Here is a 20,071-nt window from a genome sequence, read left to right as displayed (position 1 = left end):
CCGGCGCCCATGCAACTGGGCAAGGCTAAATGATCCCCTGAGGAACATTCACTCAGACTGAGCTCTAAAAGCTGTCTGTATTGTGGAACTTTGGGACATTACATTTCCACCTATCAAATAAAAAGCCCATGCCCATCAGTAGGTACGAGTACGCTGGTGGGCCATACAGGGAGTCTCTCATCTCCCTTTACTCGTACTCCTCTCCATGCTATCCTGTTGTGGGGGTGACCGGTCTAAATCTCTCTGGGTGCTCCTGGACTCTGGGGCCGACGAGAGTTTTATGGAAACTGCCCTGGTATTGGTGCTGGGGATCTTCACACAACCCCTCTCCTTTCCCATGGAAGCCAGAGCATTGAACGGGTGCTGCTGGTTTTGGGATTGTCATGGCTCCAGAGGCACAACCCCCTGATCGACTGGGCTATGGGTTCTATCCTGGGGTGGAGCCCGTTCTGCCACACACATTGCCTCAAGGCAGCACAGCCTGCCCCTGGACGTCCTCCAGTGGGCTTGGGTAAAGCCTTGGATCTCTCCACCATCCCTGTGGAGTATCAGGACCTCTGGGAGCTTTTCAACAAGGCACGCACCACATGTCTTCCTCCGCATCGACTCTATGATTGCGCCATTGACTTCCTCCCTGGTACTACACCTCCTCGGGGGCGGCTCTACTCCCTGTCTGGTCCGGAGACCAAGGCCATGGAAGAGTACATTGAGGGCTCTCTGGCTGCTGGGAGCATTCGTCCTTCGTCCTCTCCTGCCGGCGCAGGGTTCTTCTTTGTGGAGAAGAAGGAAAAAACCCTGCACCCGTGTATCGACAACCGGGGCCTCAATGATATCACAGTAAAGAACCGTTACCCGCTACCACTCCTCTCCTTGGCATTCGAGCCTCTCCAGGGGGCGACTGTACTTTCGAAGTTGGACCTTCGGAAAGCCTACCATCTGGTTCGGATACGGGAAGGAGATGAATGGAAAACAGCCTTTAACACAGCTAGCGGGCACTACGAGTATCTGGTGATGCCATTCGGATTGACCAGCGCTCCTGCAGTGTTCCAGGCTCTGGTCAATGATGTGCTCTGTGACATGTTAAACTGATTTGTGTTTGTTTACCTCCACGACATCCTTGTCTTTTCCCGTTTGGTTCAAGAGCATGTCCTCCACGTACGGCAAGTCCTACAGCGGCAAGTCCTAAAGGCTGAGAAGTGTGAATTCCATCGTTCCACTGTCTCTTTTCTGGGATACGTCATTGCAGCGGGGAACATTCAGATGGATCCTGACAAGGTGAAAGCAGTGGTTGGTTGACCTCAACCCACGTCCAGAATGCAGTTTCAATGTTTTCTGGGATTTGCACATTTATACCGTCGCTTCATTCAGGACTACAGCATCCTGGCTCCCCCTCCCACTGCTCTCACCTCTCCCAAGGTTCCGTTCACTTGGTCCCCAGCTGCTGGCTGGGTGTTTTCTGATCTGAAGCATCGGTTCACCACAGCCCCTTCCTCATCCATCCTGACCCGTCCCGTCAGTTCGTGGTAGAGGTTGACGCTTCTGATGTTGGAGTGGGGGCCGTCCTGTCCCAGCGGTCTGCCATGGACCAAAAGCTGCATCCCTGTGCCTTCCTGTCCCAATGTCACAATCCCACTGCGAGGAACTATGACATAGGAAATTGGGAACTTCTGGTGGTCAAGATGACATTGGAGGAGTGGAGGCACTGGCTTGAAGGGAAGGAACATCCAGTCTTGGTGTGGACCGACCATAAGATTTTAAAATATCTCCACACCGCCAAGCGCCTCAACTCTAGGCAGGCCCGTTTGGCTCTGTTATTCCCACAATTTAATTTTACCATCTCCTACCGCCAGGGTCCAAGAATGTGAAGCCTGACGCTCTCTGTCGCCTGTACAGTTCCGCTGCCACACCATCTGACTCTGAGACCATCCTCCCTACCTCCTGTCTAGCAGCTACAGTAGTCTGGGGTATTGAGGGCCTGGTCTGGGGGAGGCCCGGCTAACCGGATGTTCGTCCCAGATTCGGCTCGGTCTCCAGTCCTGGAGTAGGCTCATTCCTCTAAGTTAACCTGCCATCACGGCTCCCGCCAAACCCTGGCCTTCCTCCGACAACGCTTTTGGTGGTCCACTATGGTTTCTGACGTCTCCGCATTTGTCGCCAAATGCACGGTGTGTGCTCAGAATAAGACTCAGCGGCAAGCTCCGGCTGGCCTCCTTCAACCACTCCCTGTTCCTCATCGCCCATGGTCCCATATATCCCTGGACTTTGTCACTGGTCTCCCTCTGTCTGATGGCAACACCACCATCCTTACAGTGGTGGATAGGTTTTCTAAAGCTGCCCATTTCATCCCCCTCCCCAAGTTACCGGCATAGTCTCTGATCGTGGTCCTCAGTTCTCGTCCCGATTCTAGAAGGCGTCTGCACCCTCATTGGGTTGTTGGCCAGCCTGTCCTCCGGGTTTCATCCTCAATCCAATGGCCAGTCGGAGCGTGCCAATCAGGACCTGGAGACAACTCTTCGGTGCCTCGTCTCGGCCAACCCCAACACCTGGAGCCAGCAACTCGTGTGGGTAGAGTCCGCTCGGGAACATCCTTCCTTGCTCGGCCACTGGGCTCTCGCCCTTCGAGTGCTCCGTGGGTTATCAGCCCCCGCTCTTCTCTGAGCAAGAGGAAGAGGTCAACATACCCTTGGCCCCGATGTTCTTCCACCGTTGTTGGTGTACCTGGAAGAGAACTCGCCACCGGACCCCGGCTCCCCGCTATCATCTCGGGCAGAGGGTATGGCTGTCTACGCCGGATCTGCCCCTCCGGGTGGAGTCTCGTAAACATTCCCCCCATTTTACTGGTCCATTCCCATCTCTAAAGTCCTTAGCCGCTCTGCTGTTCATCTTCTGTTGCCCCGTACCCTCCGTATACATCCTACTTTTAATCTGTCTAGGATTAAACCTTCATCTCACAGACCTATGTCTCCTCCTGTGTCTGCATCTAGGTCATATCCTGAGTCATGATACCATTTGCACAAGGCTACTAGGCTACTTTAGCCTTCTTGCAATGCAATACTTCAACCACTAGAAACGTGCGTACGCATGGTCTAAAGTTTGCGGGGGGATATACACATTCTCCCCTCAATTTCAGTTTTTCTAAATGCCAACTTTTGCGTAAAAACTGGCACACAAGTTTTGGACATATTTTGTGCATGTGCAATGTTTATAAATGAGGCCCCTGGTCAGTGGCAAGCCATCATTCAGGGCAAGTGGGGTAGAGCCTGTTTAGCAAAGAAGAAATGTACATATATCAGTTTGCAAACAATGTAAAACATTTATTGAGTTAATAAAGCTGCATACAAACATGGTCTCTTTTTTGCTTTCTTGAGTAAGGCAGCTCCAAAACGCAGGTGTTTCAGCCAAGCTTAGTGCTTTCTGTGGTGGAGGTGCTGCTAGCGGAAAATACAGAGCGTAGGGGTTGGTAATCTTCTCTAGTTGCACCGTGATGGGCTCAGTGTTCTGTCACTCATGGGGACACTGCAAAATCTACAGGGAGAGTTCGAAATTTCAAGCCCCTTGGGTGCTGCCATAGATTTACATTAGAAGTTCCCATCCAAGAATGCTCAAGGTCATTGGCCACAGATACAATTATGTCAAATCACGTTATATCTACCGTAGCTTTGATTGGACTGATCATGTCAACATCATACTTTCAAAATCTTAGCTTGCAAGCTAGACAAGCAGTCATCATCATGAATCACGTCGACAATCTACTGGCAAATCCTTTTCAATCCTTGTCATATGAAGAGAAATTATAGATAAAACGTATCGGTGCTCATCGGCCATTGGACATTAACATTACACAACAAGTTGGAAATCTCAAGTTCAACAATGAGTGGTTTGGAAGGAATCAGTGGCTAACTGCAAGCGTTGCAAAGCAATCCCTATTTTGCTTCCCTGCCTGCTATTCGGTGGAGAGGGTGTGTGGTCCAAGTCTCGGTTTAAGGGTATCTTTTCCAAGCTTAAAAGGATTAACATTCACACGCAACACCATGGGCCAGAAAATATCAAATACATTGTCCATGCTGTCAATCCAGCATGACTTCTGCCACGTTCAAAACAACTGGAAACTCAGAACTGGGAAATATCAGACTTCAGTGAGTTCAACACAACTGGGAACTCAAAAAATACATTTTGAGCGGTCATCTAACTGGGAATTCCAAGTTGGGAACTCTGGCCTCTTTCTAGAGCTCCGACCTGAAGATCACTGACGTCATGATTCGACCTTGTTTTTTCCAAATTCCCAGTTGTCTTGAAAGCACCGTAAAGAATGCCAGACTTTGATGACAAAGCTTCATAAAAAAAATAGCCCACAAGAAGGACCGCTATGCCACCTTCCTGTTCAAGTGATGCCACCTTCCTGTCCAAAAATGTATTGTATGCTGTTGCATAAATGATGTAATATGCCAGGGAGATATGTATACTGTAGCTAAGAAAGTAATACTAAGTGTATGTTGTGTAGTAAGCTGTTAGTAGCCAATGTGACTCACCCTAATAATGGGGTCCCTTTTCCCCTCATAACTTAGTCTACTGTTCTGACTTGGTGGTGCACATGTAGCCTATAGCCTGTTTTAGAGAAATGTCTTCATCAAATATTGTAAGAGCTTTCATTGTCTGCTTATATGCCCCATTTATTTATCCTACAGTTCTGACTTGTACAGGGAGAATACTGTAAGAATGGCCCATGTTCTGAATTCTGTCGCTCTACATTTAAAAAAATAGTTATATTGACTACGCCCGTCGTCGCTCGCTCATTAATGTCTTAGTCGAAATTACGGATAGCCCCTTATCCGCTCACCGTTCCCTTATGCCATAGTTTCTACATCTCAATTGTCAGTAGAAACCACATTTGTTTAAGCAAGTCAGCCATAACAGCTATGTTTTTTAAAAAGGCAGTGAATGAGGCTGAATGAACTGTTTCGCTGCCAGACAAGGCTCCTCTGATAGCCAGGTGTAACGGTCGTAAGGATCCCGTGCATGGTGCTGAAAAGAAACAGTGCCACAGCAGTTTGTGGGCACCGTTTTTCACTGTTATAGTGCAATTCATGTATTGCTTAGTGTTGTGTAGTGGCTTTGTTGGCAATTTGTTTTTGAGTTTGCCCCACCAAGATTTACATGCTAAAATCGCCAGTGCCCCTGGTGATTAAACTGTTTTTATGCGTCAGACACATAACAGGCTTAATGCAGTGATTTAAATAAAATCATATTCTTTATTTTACAAATTTGCACAATAGTGGAATAGTGGTGAACACATCAAAATAAAACACACTTACTCAAGTGCATACACTCTTACACACACACACACACACACACACACACACACACACACACACACACACACACACACACACACACACACACACACACACACACACACACACACACACACACACACACACACACACACACACACACACACACACACACACACACAAAATCGAAGAATGAGAGAAGGTGAAACTCGCGACTGGAGACTTGTAGGCGCCGAGGTCCGAGTGATGACAAGATCCCGATTTATGACACTGTTTGTTTGGATGGCTGACAATCTGTGAGTTGTCAAAGGGGTCAAACACACCTCATCTGAGGCTTTCTCCAGGGAGGGACGTTCCCACAGAACCCTGGGAGCGTGGACACCATTGGAGGTGTGAAGATGGATTAAATTAATATTACTGTGTGAATTAAACTGTCATGTTACAAATGTTGATATGTTTTATTGTACTGTAAGTGCTATGGATTTATTGTTGAAGGGAAACTGTGTGATTTTGTTAGCCGGACGGCGGATAGTTCTAGGAGGAGCGACACAGAATGGTGACCCTCCTCAGTTGATGGGGATTTCTTCACGCACGCACGGGCACACACACACACACACACACACACACACACACACACACACACACACACACACACACACACACACACACACACACACACACACACACACACACACACACACACACACACACACACACACACACACACACACACACACACACACACACACACACACACTCCTCATACAGCATACAGCATACACACATGAACATTAACACAAACAGACCCAGAATACTCACGAAGCATAACATCGCCTTCCTTACTTCGATGGGCAATCAGATCACATAGTCATTTCACATTCACAATGCTCAAATGACCCAGTGACTTTATCTATAAAAAAAGGAATGTGAACTGTGAAATATACACAGAGGAGGGTGCTGCTCAATGGTGGGTGACTCCATTCTGCCACGATGTAAACTACAACCCCATTTCTTGAGTCTAATGGAATAATCCCCATAAAAGTGACCAGGCTAGTGACTGATGGGAAAAACCATTGGCTAATGTTTAGTCAACAAGGGTTGCCATTTTCTGATTTCAGTACATATGATGTGATGTAGCTTAACAAATAATCATGAACAGTGTTCATGATATCAACATGAATCAGTAAAATCACTTTTGATTGTCTATGCAATTGCTTGTGACGGGAGATCCCTATGTTTAGGTAAAAAATAAATGTTCACTGTTTTCATTTATTGAGGGTGGTGACACGAGTGAAAGAGGGAGGGACAGTAGTGAGACAACGTGGGAGGAGTGAGGGAAAGAGAGGAGGAAGAGAGAAGTAGAGACTGGCAAAAAGAGAGTTAGAATGGTAACAACAGCAAACAAGTGAAATAAAACACATTTTTTAAGACTTTTCCCCTTCAAATCTTCCTGTTCCTCCTCAGCAACTCTCCTCCCAGATCTTGCTTTGCCTTGGACTACAGCTCCAATAGTGCACCTCTCTGTTACTTCCTGTGAAGCTCTCAGGTGATAGGTGGGTTCTAGACCTCCACCTGGCCCTGGGTGAGGTGAGTTCTGAGCTGCTGGGCTGCATTGGTGATCTTCCTCTGGTGTCCCAACAGGTTCACCCCCAGGTTCTGCACATCCCTGAGGGAAGGAGAGAAGGAGAGAGAGAGTATCCATTGCTTATAATTATAATTTTATGAAAATAACTTTATTGATATTGAAATGGAAGCCCAGGACTCACTCCATGGTTACCCTGCTGACTCGGTCCAGTGTGTCCAGATGTGCCCTCTCAAACTGGTCCTTATACCTGTCCATCCTCAACGCTGTCAGCCACTCACTGACCGTCGCCACTGACGACAGGTCTGTGGGGGTGGGGCTCAGCAGTGGCTGGGTGGAGCTTGAGTTGGAGAGGGAAAGATCGAGATTGAAAATGATTGGCCTAACATAGCAATGATTCAATACATTTACATGATAACATAATACATGCTCTCCTAAGATCACTGTTTGTGAATGTGATCCGTTACGTCTGCTGTGTAAAATATGGAAGAAAAGGCAGATGGGAGGTGTAGTCTCACCGGGGATGCTCTGCCTTGAGGGAGGCAGGGTGTCGTATGAGTCTGTCCAGGGAGGAGAGGAGGGAGTCGAAGCCTAGCCGGTCGCCCCTCTCAGCCTGCCAACACTGCAGCATCAGGGAGTGGAGCGCTGGAGGACAGTTATGGGGGGCTGGGAGACGGTACTGGTCTGCTACCACCTTCATTACCTGTAGTATAGGGAGGGAAGAGAGAGGAGGTAGGGGAGGGGAGAAAGAAGGCGGACAGGGGCAAGGAGAGGGAGACAGAGAGGCAAAGGGAGGAAGAGCAAGAAGAGAGAGAGCGAGAGGGGGAGAGAGAGAGAGAGGCAGAGAGAGGGGGAGAGAGAGAGAGAGAAAGAAGGAGGAAGGGTATTAGTAACCATCTGGATGTTAACAAGCTGCCCTATATAGAGAGGTCCCATCAGTACAGAGGGACTTAGAGATGATTAACCATTCTGTTCAGCTGTCAGTGTGTTTAGTCTCTGTTTGGCTCTCGCTTAACCCTCCCACAACTCACTTCCTGATTGCTCATGTCCCAGTATGGCCGCTCGCCATATGACATCACTTCCCACATGAGCACTCCGAAGCTCCAGACATCACTAGCTGAACTGAACTTCCGATGCTGGAAGGCCTCCGGGGCTGTCCACCTGACAGGAATCTTACTGCCCTGAGAGGAGAGAGAAGGGTGAGTGGTTGAGGACTGTGAATGTTGTGATCTTCTATTAACATAAGTAGTCTTTTAGAGTGGAAATACAAGACTAAACATCATTAAGCAAACACAGAAGCATATCAACAGGAAAACTCAATTTCCCAGCAGCATGTACCAGTGAGGCAGTGTAGGTGGGCATGTTGTGGTCCAGACCCCTCATGAGACGTGACAGGCCAAAGTCAGACACCTTACACACCAGGTTAGAGTTGACTAGCACGTTCCTGGCAGCCAGGTCCCGGTGGACAAAGTTCCTCTCAGAGAGGTACCTCATCCCAGCCCCAACACCCCTCACCATCCCTACCAGCTGGAGAACACTGAACTGGTCCTCATTCTCCTGGGGGGTGAGAGAAATGGAGAGATAGAGAGAGAGATAGATTATGGTCAGTTATTGTAAAATAATGTACTGTTTTCTCAGTCTCACCCTGAGGAGTTAGTTATTGTGTAGATGGGAGTTGTAGTTCTTAGTCTAACATTGTGTAGATGGGAGTTGTAGTTCTTGGTCTAACATGGTGTAGATGTTGTAGCGCTCACCCTGAGGAAGGCATCCAGTGGTCCATTCTCCATGAACTCAGTGATGATCCTCTCTGGTGGGTTGTGGGTGACCACCCCCTCCAGCTTCAGCACGTTGGGGTGGTCAAACTGACCCAGCACCCCTGCCTCGGTCATAAACACCGCCTTCTCTCTGTCTGTCACGCCCCAGCGCAGCGTCTTCACCGCCACCAGCACCTCCCTACGACCCAGGGGCCGGTAGCGCCCCCGAGACACCTCCCCAAACTGGGCTGGTGGGAGAGAGAGAGAGATATTATGAGTTGAGTTTGGATCCAGCTTGACTCCTGGCCCAACTTATGAGCTATGAAAACACCTGACAAGCTTTTTACAGAACTATCCCTGTAAGCATGGATCAAACCAGGACCCCTACCTGCACCAATCACCTCTTCTATCTTGAGGTGAGAGGGGTCGATCTCACGGGCAAACTCCTTGACCGCCTCACTGGGGTCCTCATAGGTGGAAGGGTCCACGTAGTACTTCACCCCCCCTGACAGAGGGAACACACAGAGCAGGGATGGCTGTAGTGAACCAGTACAATTACAAAATAGGGCCTGTACAGTGTGTTGATGTACAGTATTTGGCCCTAGACTTTGACATGTCTGGGTCAAGCCATGCTGCGTGACATGCTGCATGATGGCAGAACACTGAGCCCAGAGGAATAATGTCACCCTCAATAAAAACATGCTGCGTTTGAACAAGCAGAACATGTATTTCTTCCTCTCCTCATCTTTCTCCCTCCTTATCCCTCTCCCTTTCATTGCCCATGTCTTTTTCTCTCTGTCTCTCTACAGATGTCACTCTCTCTTCTTCTCTGTCTTTCCCTCCCCTCTCCCCCTCTTTCTCCCACAAGCCCTTGGGGTTATGATGGTAATGGGCATTAGACACGGTCACTACTTCCATTCTCCTCTATAACACACTGCAGAGGCATCCTCTGCACCAACATGTCAACAACACCATAGAAGTAGCATATACCAAATATACAGACAGAGAATATTACAGACAGAATGATAATAGTAGCCATCATACACCCTGACTCACCTTTGTGGCTGATGTACCTCTGGAGTCTGTCACTGTAGGGGCTCTCCCTCCTCTTACTGAGTAAAGACAACAAACCAGTGTTTCAGAACATTGCACTGTGTGTGTGTGTGTGACATGAGTGTGACATGATCATGTATGTGTGGGTAGGAGTTAAGGACCCACTCACCTGCGGAACACAAAAACGACCACTATCGCCACAACGACCAGGAGGAAGGCTGCCCCGCCCATCACAGATCCGACCAATAGAGGGAGCCGATTCTGGATCTGCTTAGAACTCCCCTCTGAGAAAGAAAAAGTGAGAAGCAGAGAGCGATTTAGAGGGTGTTATTGATTGTGAGTGTGTGTGTGGTGCGTGCATTTGTGTGTGTTGTGTGTGAGTTACCCAGGGCCAATGTAGTGAAGTAGATAGTATGACTGTAGGGGCCATAGCCCCTCTCGTTGCGGGCCCTGATCTGGAAGGCGTAGATGGAGCCAGGAGCCAGATAGTTGACAGTCACTGTGTTGGTCTCACTGAACACACTCACTGCACTGTCCTCATCTGAACCCTGGGAGAGAGGGGGAGGGAGGGAGAGAGGGGGAGAGAGGGAGGGAGAATGGTTCAGTCTCTGGGTGTATGTACTTGTGTCTACATATATGTGTGTGTAGCCTATACCTTGTCGTAGTATCTGAGCTGGTACTCCAGTATGTCTCCATTGGGTCTGTCAGGCTGTGGCCAGGACAGGGTGATGGAGTCTGGGGCTCGACTCAACTGGTGCAGGCTAGGGACCAGAGAGGGCACTGGGAGAGAGAGAGATGGTGAGAGAGATGTATGAGTTTTGTAAAGAAAGAGGGAGGAAGAAAGAGGAACAGGAGGGAGAACATAAGCTGGCCTTGCCAGATCATGTAACTTCTGTATTGACCAGATGGGGGCAGCATGACACAGACTAGTGAATGAGCCAGCTCTGTAGAGTGCTGTCTGGCCAAAGATTTGTATAACTGACCCAAGATAGACCAGAGCCTGTCGTTTCCAATGGGAGAAAATGAATCATAGTGGGAAGAACAAGCAAGGAGGTGGGCAGAGCTAAGCACAAGCTAGTGAGATCCTATTGGAGCGTTATAGCATTTTTGTGCTGCTACCATGTTGTGTTGCTACCATGTTGTTGTCATGTTGTGATGCTACCATGCTGTGTTGTCATGTGTTGCTGCCTTGTTATGTTGTTTTCTTAGGTCTCTCTTTATGTAGTGTTGTGTTGTCTCTCTTGTTGTGATGTGTTTTGTCCTATATTTTTATGTTATTTATTTATTTTAATCCCAGGCCACCGTCCCCACAGGATGTCTTTTGCCTTTTGGTAGGCCGTCATTGTAAATAATAATTTGTTCTTAACTGACTTGCCTAGTTAAATAAAAAATAAATAAAATTAATTCATTAATTTGCATATTTCCGTTAGGGAACGCCTACTATGAAGTGCTCGTCTGCAATAACTCAATTAGCCCTTGTACTCCTTCTAAACAACAACATTTTTAGAAATGTTGGCAAAGGGTAAAGTATAAAAAACGCAGTCCACTCTGTTTGTTACAGATTATAGTTTTGGAAACAGATAACTGTATGGAGATCAAATGTTTAATCAATGAGAAAATGATCAGAATGTCGGCCACTGGGCTTACTCTCATCACCATATTTGGTAGTGAGTTGAAACACCAACCAGATGCTTCACATTTATACATCCATTGAAATATCTGTCTCATTGTTTTATCTGTGGTGTGGACTTGCCTGCCAGACTTAGCTGTGCCACCACGGCTGGGAACAGGTTCAGTATGACTCTGTCGTTACAATGGTCGTATCTATTAGAATTAATGTCATTTCACAACCCCAAATGCTTTCTCTAACTCACAGAAGGCAACACAAACAGAAGTTATAACAACCTAATAATACCATTATTATTAGCAGATCTCTGCCCGTATGGGGGCTTCAAAATGTTATTTGTTCAAATCTAATTGGCTATAAGAAATTCTTTATTTTCAAAAGGAGGGAAATAGCTAAATAAAAGTTACAAGTTTCTCTCTGTCTGTCTATAAACTGTCTGTCTATAAACTGTCTGTCTAAACTGTCTGTCTGTAAACTCTCTCCCTCCCTCTCCGTCCCTCTCTATATCTCCTCTCTATATCTCTCTTCTGAGCATAATGTGAGCTGACAGGATATCGAGTCCAGAGAGCAGGACCGGAAAAGATGGAGAGCAGAAAAGAGAGAGAGATAGACACCCATACTCAAAGAAACTGATGTAGACTGACAGACAGACATGAAGTACACACACACACACACACACACACACACACACACACACACACACACACACACACACACACACACACACACACACACACACACACACACACACACACACACACACACACACACACACACACACACACACACACACACACAAAAATTACAAACTGAAAGTTTATTCCTTTACTCTCTTGTCACTCTCCTTAAAGGGCAACTTCACAACTTTTCAATCGCATTTTCATTATCTCCAGTACAATACCAGTGTCAACATATGTGAAAACGGCGCATTTCTAAGTTTTGTTGAAAAAATATGACGCTAAAAAGTTCTACCCGATGACATCAAAAGTTACAGCAAAAAAAGTGATTTTCAAACACTATGAGATTCACGGTGACGTGGGGAGCAAGACTAGAAACTTCTTGCAGGATTTGAAAATGACTTTTAATCCTACAGTGTGATGTTACAGAGAAGCCTTTTAACCACAGATCATAGAAACGCTGTTTTCACTTATGTAGACACTGGTTTGGTGCTGGAGATGAAAAGTGGCAGAAGGGCCCTTTAAGCCTGACTCATGCTCTCACCTGATTGGCTAGTAGTGAAATTGATGCTGGTGAATTGAGGTGGGAAAGGACTCAGAGCTGAGACATCATTGACCGCTTGCACCTGTCAATCAACAGCAGGAAAAAGTAAGACAAGGTTAGGTTAACTAAGTGGATGTACATTTAATCCAGTATCTATATGAGGTAGGTGACTCTAATGCACAAGTTTTATACCTGTATGAGGTAGGTGATGGGAAATGTAGTGTCTATAGTTTTAGTTCTACCTGTATGAGATAGTTAACTCTAGTACTCATGGGAGTTATAGTCCTACCTGTAAGAGGTATGTAAATCTAGTGCTCATGGGAGTTGTAGTCATACCTGTATAAGGTAGGTGACTCTGGTGAGCAGGTTGTTGAGGGTGACCTTGGTTTGCTTGATGCCAGTCTGGGATGGGGTGAAGGTGACCGCCTCTCCACACCAGGAGCACGCCCCCGGGGCGGTGACGGTGGCCGAGGGACAAATCCTACACACCACCCCATACCACACCTCGCTACGACCACCCATGTCCAGTGGGGGGCGCCAACGCAAAGACACCCCACCATCACCACTCTCATACTCCCAGGAGACAGAGGTCGGAGCAGAGGGAGAGCCTGGAGGAGAGAGAGAGGGGAGGTGGAGTGAGAGATGAAACATTTTGAACCTCTTTGGGTCAGTACTAGTGCCAGCATCAACACATTAAAACAGCATTCATCAATTCCAGTTCACACATAATCATATCTCAGGGACAGATAGAATGAGTAATGTCAGAGAGAGACAGAGAGAGAAAGGGATGGGGACTGGGGAGTCAGAGAGAGACAGAGAGAGAGGGATGGGGACTGGGGAGACAGAGAGAGACAGAGAGAGAGGGATGGGGACTGGGGAGACAAATGGGGCTTAGAAAGTAAGGCACAATATATGTTAGTGAACAATAATCTAATCATTTAAATGTAATCTAGGAAGAGAGGAAGTGAGAGATGGATAAGAAGGAAGGAAGGAGAAAGAGTAAGGGAGGGAGAAAGAGGGAAGGAAGGAGAGAGAGTAAGGGAGGGAGAAAGAGGGAAGGAAGGAGAGAGAATAAAGGAGGGAGAAAGAGGGAAGGAAGGAGAGAGAGTAAGGGAGGGAGAAATAGAGAAGGAAAGAAAAGGCTGAATTAAAGGGATGAGTGCCTTCAGAAAGTTCACCCCTTGACCTTTTCCACATGTTGTTGTGTTTCAGCATGAATTTAAAATAGATACAATTGAGTCACTGGGCTATACACAATAGCCCATAATGTCAAAGTTGAATTATGATTTTAGACATTTTTACAAATTAATACAAAATGAAAAGCTGAAATGTCTTGAGTCAATAAATATTCAACCCCTTTGTTATGGCAAGCCTAAGTAAGTTCAGGAGTAAGAAGTTTGCTTAACAAGTCACATAATAAGTTGCATGGACTCTGTGAGCAATAATAGTGTTTATCATGATTTCTAAAATGACTACCTCATCACTGTGACCCGTACATACAATTATCTGTAAGGTCCCTCAGTTGAGCAGTGAATTTCAAACACAGATTCAACCACAAAGACCAGGGAGGTTTTCCAATGCCACGCAAAGAAGTGAAGCTATTGGTAGATGTGTAAAAATAAAAAAGCAGACATTGAATATCCCTTTGAGCATTGTGAAGTTATTAATTACACTTCCAAAATACAGGCGTTCTTGCCTAACTCAGCTGCCAGAGAAGAAAGAAACCACTCAGGGATTTTTACCATGAGGCCAATGGTGACTTTACAACAGTTACGGAGTTTAATGGCTGTGACAGGAAAAAACTGAGGATGGATCAACAACATTGTAGTTACTCCACAATACTAATCTAAATGACAGAGTGAAAAGAAGGAAGCCAGTACAGAATACAAATATTCCAAAACATGCATCCTGTTTGCAACAAGGCACTAAAGTAATACTGCAACAAACAAAAAAAACTTTATGTTCTGAATACAAAGTGTTATGTTTGGGGCAAATCCAACACAACACATCACTGATGTCACTTGTTAAATCCACTTCAATCAGTGTAAAGAAGGATTTTTAAGCCTTGAGACAATTGATGCATGGATTGTGTAAGTGTGCCATTCAGAGGGTGAATGGGCAAGACAAAAGATTTAAGTGCCTTTGAAGGGGGTATGGTAGGTTTTAGTTTTTCAAGAACTGCAACGCTGCTGAGTTTTTTCACACTTTAACAGTTTCCCGTGTGTATCAACAATGGTCCACCACCCAATAATATCCAGCCAACATGACAACTGTGGGAAGCATTGGAGTCAACATGGCCCAGCATCCCTGTGGAACGCTTTCAACACCTTGTAGAGTCCATGCCCCGACGAATTGAGTCTGTTCTGAGGGCAAAGGGGGGTTCAACTCAATATTAGGAAGGTGTTTCTAACACTGGAGTTGCTTACCAAGAACACAGTGAATGTTCCTGAGTGGCCTAGTTACAGTTTTGACTTAAATCGGCTTGAAAATCTATGGCAAGACTTGAAAATGTCTGTCTAGCAATGATCAACAACCAACTTGACAGCGCTTGAAGAATTTAAAAAAGAATAATGTGCAAATATTGTACAACCCAGGTGTGCAAAGACTCAGCTGTAATCGCTGCCAAATGTGTTTCTAACATGCATTGACTCAGGGGTTCAAATACTTATGTAAATGAGATATTTCTGTATTTAATTTTCAATACATTTACAAAAATTCCCTTTGTCATTATGGGGTATTGTGTATAGATGGGTGAGAGAAAAAATCTATTGAATCCATTCAATTCAGGCTGTAACACAACAAAATGTGGAATAAGTCAGGGGGTGTGAATACTTTCTGAAAGCACTGTGCATATTATATGTGCTGAAGTAGATACTCATATCTGGGTAAAAGCATCGGCTAAATGACTCAAATATATATGTTACATCATCTCAAGAAAGGTGAAAGCTTTTTAATCAGACAGATCTATTTGTTACATAATGCTGCTAGTGCATGTAGCTAATCTGATTACGCACGCACGCACGCACGCACGCACGCACGCACGCACGCACGCACGCACGCACGCACGCACGCACGCACGCACACACACACACACACACACACACAAATAGCTCACTTGTGCAGGTGGAGGAGTTGACGTCGGCGGGTGCTCTGTAGAAGCCGCTGCGACACTCACACACACGCGATCCCTCCTGACTGGTTCTGCTGTTAGACGGACACACTGAACACGGAACCGAACCCAACACCGACTTAAAGTACCCCACTGGACATGCTGCGGAGAGAGAAAGTGAGAGAGAGAGAGAGATAGTGACCTCTTTGGGTCAGTACTAGTGCCAGGATCAACACATTAAAACATCAACTCAAGTTCACACATGATCATAGGGAAGAATGTACTTACAGTAAGGCAGTGTTTAAGTATAGGGCTGGGCCCTGAGTGTTTGAGATTGCCTAGGACAGTGTCTGATTCTGCCTAGGAGTGTGCACACTGCACAGTGAACGACATGTCTTCTCAAGCAGAGTCAGGCCCTGAGTGTCTCTACCGTTCTGATTCAGTCTGTGTGTAGAGAGAGTCTGTACGAGTCAGAGAGTAACAGAACACCTACAATAAGTATGTCTGTGAATGCTGTTCCAGACTTGAAGAGTGCATGTCTCTGTCTAATAAGTGTCTAACTGCTGTTACAGATGTGGAGAGATGAGGAGAGATAGAGAGAGAGAGCGAGAGTAAGAGAGAGAGATAGAGAGAGAGTGTTATCAGTCATATGAGACCGTATCATTCTTGAAAATATTCTCTGAACACTTTTAGCATGGTCTGTTCATTATGTTAGGTGATAACTACTGGGGTTTATGAGACAGACACAGAGCGAGATAAAGAGAGAGAAAGAAAAAAAGTGTGTTTATCTGTCATTGTGTGTGTGTGTGTGTGTGTGTGTGTGTGTGTGTGTGTGTGTGTGTGTGTGTGTGTGTGTGTGTGTGTGTGTGTGTGTGTGTGTGTGTGTGTGTGTGTGTGTGTGTGTGTGTATCTGTCATTGTGGGTGTGTGTGTGCGTGTATCTGTCATTGTGTGTGTGTGTGTGTGTGTGTGTGTGTGTGTGTGTATCTGTCATTGTGTGTGTGTGTGTGTGTGTGTGTATCTGTCATTGTGTGTGTGTGTGTGTATCTGTCATTGTGCGTGTGTGTGTGTGTGTGTGTGTGTGTATCTGTCATTGTGTGTGTGTGTGTATCTGTCATTGTGCGTGTGTGTGTGTGTGTGTATCTGTCATTGTGTGTGTGTGTATCTGTCATTGTGTGTGTGTGTGTATCTGTCATTGTGGTGTGTGTGTGTGTGTGTGTGTATCTGTCATTGTGTGTGTGTGTGTGTGTATCTGTCATTGTGCGTGTGTGTGTGTGTGTGTATCTGTCATTGTGTGTGTGTGTGTGTGTGTGTGTGTGTGTATCTGTCATTGTGCGTGTGTGTGTGTGTATCTGTCATTGTGCGTGTGTGTGTGTGTGTGTGTGTGTGTATCTGTCATTGTGTGTGTGTGACGGTCCTTGGACATGGTGGTCTGAGTGCTCTGCTGCGGTGAACACCTCTCACGTCCTCTGACCTTATTTAGATAACCTTTTCACCAGCATGTACCACCTCCAAAGGTTGACAAGAGGTGTGTGTGAGTGTGCGCGTGTGGGTATGTGCGCGCATCTGTGGGTGTGTTTGAGAGAATGCATGTGTACAGGGAGACAGTAAAAGAGAGAGGGAATAGAGGAGACGTGGAGAGACAGGGGAGATGTTTAAACAGATAAAAGGCTTACTGTGTTCTCACTTGTCTGGAAGAGCACAGATCTACTCTCAGACACAGGCGTGAAGTCGGAGAGGGGTGGAAAGATAGAGAGAGGGAGAATGAGAGAGAGTGAGATAGAGAGATGGAGAAAGAGGGAGAGAGAGGGAGAAAGAGAGAGAGATAGATGAGAGAGGGAGAAAGAGAGAGATGGAGAAAGAGGGACAAAGAGGGAGAGCGAGAGAACTTGATAGTTGAAAAGAGGAAAGAAGAAAGGGGAAGAGAGAGGGCAGACGAGAGAGGAGGAGAGAGGAGCAGGGAGGAGCAGAGAGGAGGAGAGAGAAGGAGAGAGGAGGAGAGAAGGGCAGAGAGGAGAAGAAAGGAGGAGAGATGGGCAGAGAGGAGAAAAGAGGAGGAGAGAGGAGGAAAGAGGAGGAGAGAGGAGGAGAGAGGAGGAGAGAGGAGCAGAGAGGAATAGAGAGTAGGAGAGAGGAGCAGAGAGGAGGGGAGAGGAGCAGAGAGGAGGAGAGAGGAGGAGAGAGGAGCAGAGAAGAGGAAAGAGGAGGTGAGAGGAGCAGAGCGGAGCAGAGAGGAGGAGAGAGGAAGAGGGAGGAGGAGAGGAGGAAAGAGGAAAGCCCTCTCCTCCTCTCTCCTCCAGTCTCACTCCATCCCTCCCCACCTACTCTCTCTTTCTAACGCCTCTCCTCCTCTCTCCTCTCTCCTCCACTCTGCTCCTCTCTCCTCCTCTTAGAAAGAGAGAAGGTGGGGAGGGATGGAGTGAGAGTGGAGGAGAGAGGAGGAGAGGCGTTAGAAAGAGAGAGACGGTGGGGAGGGATGGAGTGAGAGTGGAGGAGAGGGGAGGAGAGGCGTTAGAAAGAGAGAGAAGGTGGGGAGGGATGGAGTGAGACTGGAGGAGAGAGGAGGAGAGGCATTAGAAAGAGAGAGAAGGTGGGGAGGGGTGGAGTGAGAGTGGAGGAGAGAGGAGGAGAGGCATTAGAAAGAGAGAGTAGGTGGGGAGGGGTGGAGTGAGACTGGAGGAGAGAGGAGGAGAGGCATTAGAAAGAGAGAGAAGGTGGGGAGGGGTGGAGTGAGAGTGGAGGAGAGAGGAGGAGAGGCATTAGAAAGAGAGAGTAGGTGGGGAGGGGTGGAGTGAGACTGGAGGAGAGAGGAGGAGAGGCATTAGAAAAAGAGAGAAGGTGGGGAGGGGTGGAGTGAGACTGGAGGAGAGGGAATCAGAAAGAGAGAGAGGATGATTGGGTCCGTTAGAGAGATGGAGAGAGATGATAAGGAAGGTGGTGTAGTTATAGTGGGAAAAGAGGGTGGAATGTGAGACACAGAAAGAGAGAAAGAGAGAGATAGAAGAAGTACTGGTAGAGGAGTGGAGAGAAAGGGGAATTGTTCCATCCATCTTTCATGCCTCTGGCACACATTACCAGATGTGTTCTATACGGCTGTGACACGGAACACGACTTCACTACAAAACTTCCCCCGCTGTTTCTATTGCCAACAATAACCCGCACTTTCTATTTGCCCTCCCTTCCGCCCCTCTCAGCTAATCACACAGCTTCTATTACTGCTTCTATTAATGCTCCCTCTCCTGCCCTCTGCCCCTTCCTCTGTCTGCATCCCCCTCTCCCTCCCTCCATCCACCCTCCCTCTGTTTCCACACAATGGACGGTTAATACAGCTTATGTATATTATGAACTGGAGGCCCGCATGTCTTTGCATTACCACTCACTATACTGAGGGAAGGAGGAGGCCCGCATGTCTTTACATTACCACTCACTATACTGAGGGAAGGAGGAGGCCCGCATGTCTTTACATTACCACTCACTATACTGAGGGAAGGAGGCCCGCATGTCTTTACATTACCACTCACTATACTGAGGGAAGGAGGAGGCCCGCATGTCTTTACATTACCACTCACTATACTGAGGGAAGGAGAAGGCCCGAATGTCTTTGCATTACCACTCACTATACTGAGGGAAGGAGGCCCGCATGTCTTTGCATTACCACTCACTATACTGAGGGAAGGAGGCCCGCATGTCTTTACATTACCACTCACTATACTGAGGGAAGGAGGAGGCCCGCATGTCTTTACATTACCACTCACTATACTGAGGGAAGAAGGAGGCCCGCATGTCTTTACGTTTACCACTCACTATACTGAGGGAAGGAGGCCCGCATGTTTTTACATTACCACTCACTATACTGAGGGAAGGAGGAGGCCCGGATGTCTTTACATTACCACTCACTATACTGAGGGAAGAAGGAGGCCCGCATGTCTTTACGTTTACCACTCACTATACTGAGGGAAAGAGGCCCACATGTCTTTACATTACCACTCACTATCCTGAGGGAAGGAGGAGGCCTGCATGTCTTTACATTACCACTCACTATACTGAGGGAAGGAGGAGGCCCGCATGTCTTTACATTACCACTCACTATACTGAGGGAAGGAAGAGGCCCACATGTCTTTACATTACCACTCACTATACTGAGGGAAGGAGGAGGTGTGCATGTCTTTACATTACCACTCACTATACTGAGGGAAGGAGGAGGCCCTCATGTCTTTGCATTACCAAACACTATACTGATGGAAGGAGGAGGCCCGCATGTCTTTACATTACCACTCACTATACTGAGGGAAGGAGGAGGCGCGCATGTCTTTACATTACCACTCACTATACTGAGGGAAGGAGGAGGCCCGCATGTCTTTACATTACCACTCACTATACTGAGGGAAGGAGGAGGCCCGCATGGCTTTACATTACCACTCACTATACTGAGGGA

The 20,071-nt window shown here is 47.0% G+C and overlaps 1 protein-coding gene across 1 annotated transcript in view; it reads right to left on the bottom strand.

Moving 5' to 3' along the window:
- Positions 1 to 6,730: 6,730 nt before the first annotated feature.
- Positions 6,731 to 20,071, bottom strand: part of ephb6 (eph receptor B6) — a 45,996-nt gene continuing 32,655 nt past the window's right edge. Inside the window, exons 6-19 of the mRNA XM_038994851.1 lie at positions 15,644 to 15,799; positions 12,865 to 13,136; positions 12,529 to 12,610; positions 10,336 to 10,460; positions 10,066 to 10,228; positions 9,850 to 9,964; positions 9,684 to 9,739; positions 9,016 to 9,132; positions 8,628 to 8,875; positions 8,212 to 8,430; positions 7,905 to 8,054; positions 7,392 to 7,576; positions 7,058 to 7,213; positions 6,731 to 6,957 (exon numbers count right to left, since the gene is read on the bottom strand). Of these exons, the coding sequence (XP_038850779.1) occupies positions 6,852 to 6,957; positions 7,058 to 7,213; positions 7,392 to 7,576; positions 7,905 to 8,054; positions 8,212 to 8,430; positions 8,628 to 8,875; positions 9,016 to 9,132; positions 9,684 to 9,739; positions 9,850 to 9,964; positions 10,066 to 10,228; positions 10,336 to 10,460; positions 12,529 to 12,610; positions 12,865 to 13,136; positions 15,644 to 15,799 (2,150 nt within the window). The 3' untranslated portion in view covers positions 6,731 to 6,851. The remainder of the gene's footprint in view (positions 6,958 to 7,057; positions 7,214 to 7,391; positions 7,577 to 7,904; positions 8,055 to 8,211; positions 8,431 to 8,627; positions 8,876 to 9,015; positions 9,133 to 9,683; positions 9,740 to 9,849; positions 9,965 to 10,065; positions 10,229 to 10,335; positions 10,461 to 12,528; positions 12,611 to 12,864; positions 13,137 to 15,643; positions 15,800 to 20,071) is intronic.

This window comes from Salvelinus namaycush, chromosome 5, assembly GCF_016432855.1.
Source record: "Salvelinus namaycush isolate Seneca chromosome 5, SaNama_1.0, whole genome shotgun sequence".
In the NCBI taxonomy this organism is placed as follows: domain Eukaryota; kingdom Metazoa; phylum Chordata; class Actinopteri; order Salmoniformes; family Salmonidae; genus Salvelinus; species Salvelinus namaycush.
Note: the sequence above shows the minus strand (reverse complement) of the source record. Positions and strands in the feature narration are given on the sequence as shown.